Source organism: Ananas comosus, linkage group 17, assembly GCF_001540865.1.
Source record: "Ananas comosus cultivar F153 linkage group 17, ASM154086v1, whole genome shotgun sequence".
In the NCBI taxonomy this organism is placed as follows: Eukaryota; Viridiplantae; Streptophyta; class Magnoliopsida; order Poales; family Bromeliaceae; genus Ananas; species Ananas comosus.
In genome coordinates, this window is record NC_033637.1 from 7845411 (window position 1) to 7855521 (window position 10111).

A 10111-nucleotide genomic window follows, 5' to 3' on the forward strand; every position below is an offset into this window, starting at 1 on the left:
CCTCAGAGCCTAGGCGCGCGCCTCAGAGCCTAGGCGCGCGCCTCAGCAATAGTGCCTGGCCTCGCTATTGCTGAGGCGCTGAGACCTGCGCCTCGCGCCTAGGCGCTGAGGTGCGCGCCTTAGGCGCGCCTTTTCAAACACTGATTTAACCACATATCCTATAATGCATGATATCAACATATATACACATATGCTTAATAATAGCAACATAGACATAAAAGAAAATTCGATTGTTTCAGATAGCACCCCCCACCTTGGCTTGATGCTAAGAGGCGAGATTTCAAGCCTCGCGATTTATGGATGTCGTTTTGGCTTGACCCAACACTAACGAGGCAAGAACGGTACTTTTCCTCAACGGCTCGCCGTGCAACCGTAGGAACTCCGATTTGAGTTGCCCACCACGTCGGTTTTACCTTCAATTAGGTTTACAAAGGATCAATTTAACCATAAACCTCATATCTATGAAAACCCTAATTCCAACCCTAGGGTTTCCACATGCCATGGTCAAACACCATCCACCATAAGAAATCATGGATCATTCAAGGTTTCTAACCCACAATTATTGACTAATAGTTCTCATTCTCATTTTGTTGATGTTTTTGTTTACAGAGCCATTCACACCGGGAGAGGCTAGGGATTGCAGCAAGGCGGTCGCATCCAGCTAGTCTTAGCTTGGAGTTTCCGCTAGGTGGTCGCCTTTCTTTTGCTTTTGGTTCGAGAAGTGTCATGTACCCTATGTTTAGAGACCACCATTTTTGTATTTAGCTTTCTTTTATGTGGATTTTCTGGATGTATGTACTACTTGATGGATTATTACAGTTGATTAGTTTTACTTTCCTATACTTGTCTTTAGAGAGTAGTTGCGTTCATACTCTGATATCATGCTAAATATTGTTATATTCTTTTTTAATTTTATCGCATTATTCTAGACGCCTTATATGTTTCTAGCATACGGCGGGTCTGGACACATACTGGACAGGATTCCGCTGGGGCCCGAGTGTGACATTTTTAGTTTTTTTCACTAATTCTGTTGATTCTTCTTTGTCGTAGTCGGGGAAAGGGGCTTGGTGAAGAATCTGTCTTGATGATGATGGCATTTGCATTTGAAAACTACAGAATTCAAACTTTCAGTGCAAAAATTGGAAAATCGAACACAGCATCACTTAAGCTCTTTAGGAAATTGGTATCTCTAAATTCACGTTCTCGTCCAATTACGACATGCTTATCTTCCCTCAAATTTGGTTGTTATTGATCATGGATATTGGTCGAGTCCTAATCTGATGTTTGTTTTGAACAATCTTCTAACGTGGTAAGTTTCAGACCAAAATAGTCATCAAAGTATCATTCAATCGATCTATTAAAGGTGAACAAACGTACAATTGTTTGGGTACTAAATTAATATTCGCAACCAATCTAATGCATCTGTGGGCATATCAATTATCAATTAATACGAGGTATACTTGCACAAATGCGAGAACTCCCGCTCGTACTCCCGCACGGAGCGACTTTCTTGCCTCAACTTACGAAAGTTGGTATTGGTCTGCAACTACAATCTTCAATTGAACAAATGTACCAATCTAATGAATGCAAATCCAATATCATTTGTCCACCTTTTACTTATTCTATTATTAATCTTCAATATGATGCTATTGGATATGCATTTCGAGAAAGGGCATAGAATATGTAATACCGAGTCAATGTTNTTAATTCATATATTTTATTAAAAAAATACACTTGAATATTTATTTTTTAATTTTTTTCTTCCTCTTTAATATTTTTTATATTTTATTTATTATTTATATATAAATCATAGTTTCACATCATATACTTTCTATCAAATAAACAGCAGCAGAACTAATAAAACTTCACTTTCATAATTACGAAACAAACCGCGAAAAAAAAATAGTTTTCAACGAATGTCACTTCAACCCAAAGCCCACTACAATCCAAATTTCAGTTTCGTTGAAACAAACGTCCCGTCAGGAATCCGAAACTGAAGCCCTATGTCACGGCTTTAGCGGTTCTATTCGCAAAGTCCGTGCGGCGCCGCCTTCCTGCTCGAAGATGGGCAAGCCGTCGTCCCTATTGCTAGTCCGGACTTTCGTGTCCTACGACTAAGTATGCAAAGGGAAATGACAAAGAGAAAAAGACAGAAATTCTCTTAAAAAGCTACGTACTACACTACTTAAAAAATGAGAATTACCACTCACATACACACTCCCTTTTGTGTGTTAAGCCTTAACCAAATCTCACTACTTATAAGCTCCTAGATATAATGAACCTAGACACACACTAACTCTCTCATTATGACACATATTAACTCACCCACTATTTCATAGTAACGAGCCCTCATAATGACCAAAAGTTCAAGAGTCATACATAACTTTCATGAGTTTTATAACCCTTGAGTTTTTCACAGCAGGTTAGATTTGGATATTGACAATCTGATTCGATCCGTTACCGACCTGAACTCGCTAGCAGATTTGGGACACTGTCAACAAAAAATCAGCGAAAATATTTTCTGCGTGACACCTAGCTTCCTTCCCCTTCGCACCGTAAAAACTCCCTTCGTAATCCCTCCGCTCTCTAAAAAAACCCTAGAGGCGGCTTCTCCTTCCTCGGGCTGTGGCGCTCGGGTCGCTTTCGATCGCTGCTCTCGCGCTCGGGTCGCTCGCGTCGCTTCCGATCGCCCTCGTGATACAAGATGAAGGTGCTCGCTCTAATACGCGAACCCTAATCCCTTCCGAATTTGATTGCGTGTGTTTGGAGATCAATTTAATGTAGGTTTTTACTTTTTTTTGCTAAATTTTTGTGACGTTTTGCCATCTTTTGCAGTTTAATATCGCCAATCCGACCACTGGGTGCCAGAAGAAGCTCGAGATTGATGACGACCAAAAGCTGTGAGTTCTCTTAGTTTGGATTTGGTTATATTTTTAATTTTATTTCCTGTGGCACGATCTTTGTTGATCTATTTGTTGTAGACCTGCAGTAGATGTTCGATCTCAGAGTTGTTTAGATATCGATTTAGAGGGTTCAGTTGCGGTGTGCAAATTTAGATTATGCTGTGTATCGAGCTTTTAGATTAGGCTATTTTGATTACATCTTTATTTTTAGTGCTTTTTGTTGTGTCTACTGATGCATCTCTTATTGCGAACTGGAAAAATTTTTAAGGTTGCTTCTGATTAGTGTTGTATAATTGCAGTTTTAAAGTACACATTTTACTGTGGTATGTTGTCTTGCTGTACTACCGTTCTTAGAGATGCCTGGTACTTACACTCTGTATAAGGATATGGAACCTGTATGTGTTGTTGATTACAGTATTTGCAGTATACGCCTTAAATGTAGCATAGATTTTATTTTTTGTTTATAATCTGTAGAGAGAACGAAGTTGGTTTTTTCCCCGGCCATTAATCGCACCTTCAATTTTATGTGATGTTTCATTGGCATATCTAATTTGCAATTTAAGGAACCCATGCTGCAGAATCCTTCTGTTGGATGGTAATAGATTCTGCTTTGCTTTCTCAAAAACAAAACCTATGTATTCGGATCTCCAATCATTATTGTTAATTTGCTTCTTTTTCATCATTTTTCTGGTGTTTTTGTAATCTAGTTAAGAGTTTCCTATTTGTCACATGTTAATCTGCTGCCTTCTCCGCTGTTAGCATAGTATGGCCGCCTCTATAAAATTATCTACAAGACTACAAGTATGAAATGTGATTCAAGCGCCTCTTTTATGACCATGCATGCTCTTTTCAACAGTTTGTTTGGCATCTCCTTAGAATATTCAATGTTTTATAATTCTTATTGCTTCCAATGACATACAGTCCTGCAAGTTTTAAATAAGAAAAAACTTTTGGAACATAGCAACATGCTTTACTGTCCTCAATTATTTCTGCTCTGTAAATATTGAAGTAGGTTGGCCGTGTGCTGAATTTTGGGAATTGCCTTTTGCTTTGTTGTACTTCACATTTCCTTTTACTATGAAGATGTGACTTGTTATTCCAATGCAACTTGTGTAGTCGTGCCTTCTATGACAAGAGGATCTCTCAGGAGGTCAGCGGAGATGCCCTTGGAGAGGTATGTAGTGGTACGACTTGTCGATATTGAAAATTCCTTTCTATTTCTGTAAATTTTGAAATGAATATGAATTTAACTTCTCATTTCTTTTTATAGGAATTCAAGGGATACGTTTTCAAAATCATGGGAGGTTGTGACAAGCAAGGTTTCCCAATGAAGCAGGGAGTTCTGACCCCCGGACGTGTCCGCTTGCTTCTGCATAGGGGTGAGAAATATCTTGTTTATTTAATTTAACATACCACGGCAAGAACTACCATAGAAATGCAAAGTTAGTTTTTCTTGCAATTCGATTAATCATTCCCCCTTTTTTAACAGGAACTCCTTGTTTCCGTGGATACGGAAGGCGTGATGGAGAGCGCAGGAGGAAGTCAGTTCGAGGGTGCATTGTCAGTCCCGACCTCTCTGTTCTGAACTTGGTAATCGTCAAGAAAGGCGAGAATGACCTTCCTGGTCTCACTGACATTGAGAAGCCTAGAATGAGGGGACCGAAGAGGGCCTCTAAAATCCGGAAGTTGTTCAACCTTTCCAAGGAGGATGATGTGCGCAAATATGTCAACACCTATCGCCGAACTTTCACTACCAAGTCAGGTGAGCTGCAGCATCTTATGATTTTTTCCATGAAGCACACCATTATTGGGGTTATATATTTGCAGCTTGATGAGTTCAAGTAGCTGGCTCATTGTGGCTCAACCGTAGCTTGATGTGTTTCATGGCCTCAACCGTAGGTTGTCTTGAAACTTTTTTGGTTTTGCCATTGGCATCCCTAAAAATTTCGGGAAGCTGAGGGACCTTATTTTCTTTGTACTAACATTGGGATGTCCATATAAGTAGACACTAATTGAGGAGCTTACTCTATTAGCCTAACTTTGTTTGACAACTTAAAACTGCCAAAAAGGAAAAAACATCATAATTTTGTGATCACAATTTCTTTGCACTTTGTTAGAACTTGAGTTTTGGTCGAAGATAACTGCAAGCTACAATTTTCTAATAACATTTATTTGTCAAATATTTGTGCAGGCAAGAAAGTGAGCAAGGCGCCCAAGATCCAGAGGCTCGTGACTCCCCTGACGCTCCAAAGGAAGCGTGCGAGGATCGCAGAGAAGAAGAGGAGGATCGCCAAGGCGAAGGCGGAAGCCGCCGAGTACCAGAAGCTTCTCGCGATGAGGCTCAAGGAGCAGAGGGAGCGCCGGAGCGAGAGCTTGGCCAAGAGGAGGTCCAAACTCTCTGCTGCGTCTAAGCCCTCTGTTGCTGCTTAGGCTTATTAAATAGGGCTTCGGATCTGAAGGTGAAAGTGTGTTACGGACCAATTAATTAAGTCTGTGTCTGCTTGCTGATTTTGTTTTATTTTTACTTGATGGGAGTTCTATGTGGGATATTTTGAGTTTGCTTCATTGTTGACTTTTCAAATGTTGGATCGGATTTTGCTGAAGCTAGCATTTGGCTATTGCTTTTCTGTTTCTTTACGAAGTTGGTATGCTGCTGCCCTTTGGTGCTCTTCTTTCCCGATGATCTACTCTTCTCTTATCTAATATTGAATTTTTGAAAATTCAATGAACTGAACATCTGCGGAGGTGGGAATGGGAGGAGACGCTGGTGAATGATTGGTTGATATGCTGGTTGTTTATGGCCTGAACTATTGTTTTGGGCCTACAAACACATGGGGTTGATCATGATTGGTTGATATGTTAGCAGGTATAGTAGCAAGTTTGTCTATGCGATATATATTTTTTTTTTATTTTTTATTGTTACATTGATTTATTTTGCATCACGTTTGTCTTCGGAGCTCTTTGTAACAGAATATGGGTTAATTCGTAAAGTAATGTTGTGCCTCTAATTGCTGGAGAGCTTATCATTCAAAGAGGGGTAAACAAATACGTTCTCAAAAAATGTTACAAATTTCATTTGTAATTTTCTCAGCTGAGAACAATAACCTAAAAGCCATGTTAAGTGATAAAAAGTGTATAGAATCTACGCATAAAAACATCATCTCCAGGTGACAAACTACGGTACACAGAACAACCTGGTTAACGGCTACGGCAACATCTATCATCTTAACACATACACACTGAAAAAGCAAATTACATTTAAAATGGAAAAAAAAGTCATAATAGAAGGCATTTGACCTATGCTGTATTATTTGGACAATGTTTGTGATGACAATTCTATCGTAACCTTGAGAAAAGAAGAGGTATCAGTTTTTTTTTCTTTTTCTTTTTCTTCAAGTGAAAATAAAAGAGTTATGTATCAGGTTAAAGTGCTTTGATAATTATTCAACTCCCCCCATATAGCTTCTTCAACAATCTGCCAAAATGTTGCAGTCCTCAATTCCTTCCATAAACAGAGTATATAGCTTCTAACACATTCTCCTTGTGTAAAATACAGTCGCACCTATTAAATAAACATAAACACATATTAGCAAAAAATGCCTCACAGACATTCAGCCACAGCAAATTACGTATCGAACTAATTTAAAGATAACTAGGCAAATGGAAATGTCGGCCGGAAAAAGAGGGTCAATAATCTTGCAAGAGATGCAAATCGACCTATTAGAAGACTAAAATGAATATACAGTTCAAACAGGAAATAGAGTAACATGAATTCGGAAAGTTCATACATGGCACTTTATGATATCTTTTGAATTTACTTTCCGCTGACCCACAATAGGGTGGTGTATGATCTGCTGCTCTTCTGGACAATGGAAGGTTGTAGCTTTCTAGAAACTTCTTAAGAAGAGACACATCTCCTCGGAAAACATCCAAATACAGAGGAATCAAGTCATATAAAGGGTCTCCTGAAAAAGGACAAAATGAAAGAAATATGGCATATCTATGCTTCAGGAACCAAGCAAGTAACAAAATATAAGAAGTCAGCTCACCGATAGATAGATAGATAGATAGATAGATCGCTGAAGTCAATAATATGAGTAGGAATCCATTTTCTTGGCCCTCCTTTTGTGATAAGTTGATTTTCTCCACCGTTCCCAATTGAACCGCCCTTTAAAGCACCCTCATCAAAGCCATTCATAGGCAGAACAGGTTCCATGTGAGTATTATCGTCCATAATGTCTGAATGTATCCAAGAAGGAGAACAACAGATTCTGTAAAGACCATCAACATCCTGATGGATTTGATCATATATGATGAGCACGTTAGTCCTTGGTTGAAGCGCACAAAATGTGACAAGAGCGAGAGAGCTACAAGATTACCCACCCTCTCTAAATCTAGCAAAAGTGCTACATCCTGTGTGGAAGATATTCCTCAGCTTTCTCAATTAAAAATTCTGGAATGGGATCCCCCCTAAAGATTGGTAGCACAAACAAACGAGGCCTTCAACAGCACCACGACAGGTGAAAAAACACATCAACTTTAGTATAAAGTAAGAGCCACTCACCACTGAACTAGGCGGTTTCTGATGCTCTCTTTTCTCTCTTCTAGAATATCAATTACAGGCTTCCATTCAGGCAAAATTTTCAGACCAGTCAGATCACTGAATTTTTCTCTTGTCGATTTAATATGATCAACCTTCGACTCGGATACATTTAACATCTGTGGTAGGGGCAAGAGATGAAGGTTTCGTAGTTGGAACTCCCAGAAAAGAAGCTAGATGCAAAACATCATCCTTTGATAATGTGTTCCTTCTGCAAGAAAAGCAGCATCAGCGGTTGTCATATTACCATGAGGGACCATGACCCTCCATTCGTCAATAATTTTTCGAATAAACTATTCCCCCCACATCCTTTAAAATTATTAAGTATTTCTTTGAAGATATATAGCCTGCAAGAAAAAGAAGAATATTTGTTTGAAGAAAGAACTTACATATGAGCAAAAATATCGCCCTTACATCTTCTGGTCACTAAATAAGGCCATATCCTCGCCTCTGAAATAGCTTCAGAGCTTCTTAACTCGAATTGTTTCTTCCTCCATACACCAAAAGAAAAGCAATCATCGCCGGAGGTTACCTTCTCAGGAAACAGATAGCAATCACTTCTGGTAAACCCTTTCCATTCCACGGAACTGTTCTATAAACACCATTTTCGTGCACAATAAAGCCACTAGCAACAATATCTGGAACATGCTCCTTCAAAGGTGAGTTCACCTTGTAAAGTAGATTAATTGTAGAACTCAAGCTACAAATAAAATTAAAAAAAAAAAAAAGCGCGGGGAGGGCGAACTCAATATATTTTTTTGACTGAAGAAAAGGTTGAACAATACGGAAATAATAGCAGGAAGTAAAGTAACACCTCTGTGCCAAAACCATGGATAGCGGACTCCAACCCTCCTTCAACATATATTTTTATTACATAATTTGAAACAAGGAAAACCTGTAAAAACAAATAAAGCTGGTAAACTGTTTAAGTCGGAACTACAAAAAATGGCTGGAGCGATGCAGATTAATTACGTAATTAATAGTTATCAGCACAACAAAGTAGAATGCATTAAGTGCGAACAATCTGGTAAATGATATTATTCACATACTCAATGCTGGATGTCTTGCATTAACATAACAGTTCCTTTCTTGCAGCTTCTAAACAAGCATTAGCAATTAGCAGTCTAGAGTGATGCCACTTTGTGCAGAAGTTAGTAAACCATATTATTCCCATTCATGTCAACAAAGACTTGAATATCAATAGTCTGTAAGATAACAATTTTGATGCTTTAATAATTAGAAATTTCAAGCCCAAGTTACTGGGTTCTAGCAGAGGCTCTGTTACTTATCAATCACTTGTCTAGCCTCCAATTTTCATAAACTTTATTTGGCATCTCCATGATAACATGCACCAAAAAGTCAAAAAATTGTAATCGTATGATATATAAGGAATTCCACCAAAAAAGAAATATAGTAATATAGTGATATTACTTAGGGCCGGATTGCTACCTGTGCCGACAGGAAGCTTCTCATCATCCAAGAGAGATGGAATTAACATCTTTTGGCAACTGTAGATCAACAAATGACTGAAAACTTGAATTTGAAGAGGCATCAGGGTTTAAACGCGAGAAGAGTACGATGCTTTAATAATTTGATCGAATGAAAAAAAATTTATGTATTATAAAATTAATTATGAATACCAAGTTATATAAGAATGAAGATACTGTTGGAAAAAATTCTGTCTAAACCTTTGAGTGAAATATCCTTTTAAACAATTTTAAACGAAAACGAAAAAACTTCTATTTTGAAAAAATTGCAAGCAAGAATTAAGCAGCAAATACTGTAGAGAAGAAAAGACCAGATAAGGTCTGTGAGTCAACGCGTGCTAAAGCACTATCCTAAAAGCGAAATTATCCTTCGGCCTGCGAGGCTCCGGCAATCACTCCTAACGATACAACGACCACTGTCCACCCCGTCAGTACGTCTTCACGGTGGTGCAACACGAGCCACCCCGTCAGTACTGACGGTGGTCCACCCCGTCAGTACGTCTTCACGGTGGTGCAACACGAGCCAGCTTTCGGAGATCTAGCAAAGTATCAAAAACTCAGTGTAAAAAAGATGTAAAGTTCCATGTAAAGAAGAGAGGAAGAAGAAGAAGAAGAAGCCCTTTGCAGATTTTAAGTAAACCTCAGTTACACCATTGCACCTCTCCTCTCTTCTATATGTAGATAGGAGACAATGGTGGGGTCCGACGGCTCTTTCTCGGGTAAGCCATTGGCCCTTACCGAGGTGCTGGATACGATATTTTACCGAGATAGGGTAACATCTGGGCAAAGAGACCTTACCGAGGTAAGGTAATGATTAGGCTTTAAATACAAAATCTCAAAAAAATAAAATAAAGGAAAAAAGTAAGTGAACTGAGTAGCTTGGACCGCATGCACCGCTCGCCCGCCCAACCTAGCTCGTGCAGTGCTTGCTTGTGTTTAATTGAGAGCATCACTCTCATATTTTTCTAAATAACTAACTTGAGAAAGAATGAGTATATAAGATGCAGTCACAAGCTTTTAATTTTTAATGTGGGACTGTGAGTGTTAAAAATTTAAAAGCATTTGTGTTAGACGAGGGGATTAGAATATTATATGTTGAAAAATAAAGATTAAAGGTTCTA

General features: G+C 38.7%; 1 protein-coding gene and 1 pseudogene across 1 annotated transcript; one reads left to right on the forward strand and one right to left on the reverse strand.

Moving 5' to 3' along the window:
- Window positions 2538-5540, forward strand: LOC109723501 (40S ribosomal protein S6-like). The gene is made up of 6 exons (XM_020251889.1): window positions 2538-2710; window positions 2836-2900; window positions 4020-4077; window positions 4174-4282; window positions 4393-4665; window positions 5095-5540. Exons 1-6 carry the CDS (start codon window positions 2705-2707, stop codon window positions 5331-5333), a joined length of 750 nt encoding a protein of 249 aa, XP_020107478.1. The 5' UTR covers window positions 2538-2704; the 3' UTR covers window positions 5334-5540.
- LOC109722896 lies at window positions 6092-7622 on the reverse strand (annotated as a pseudogene).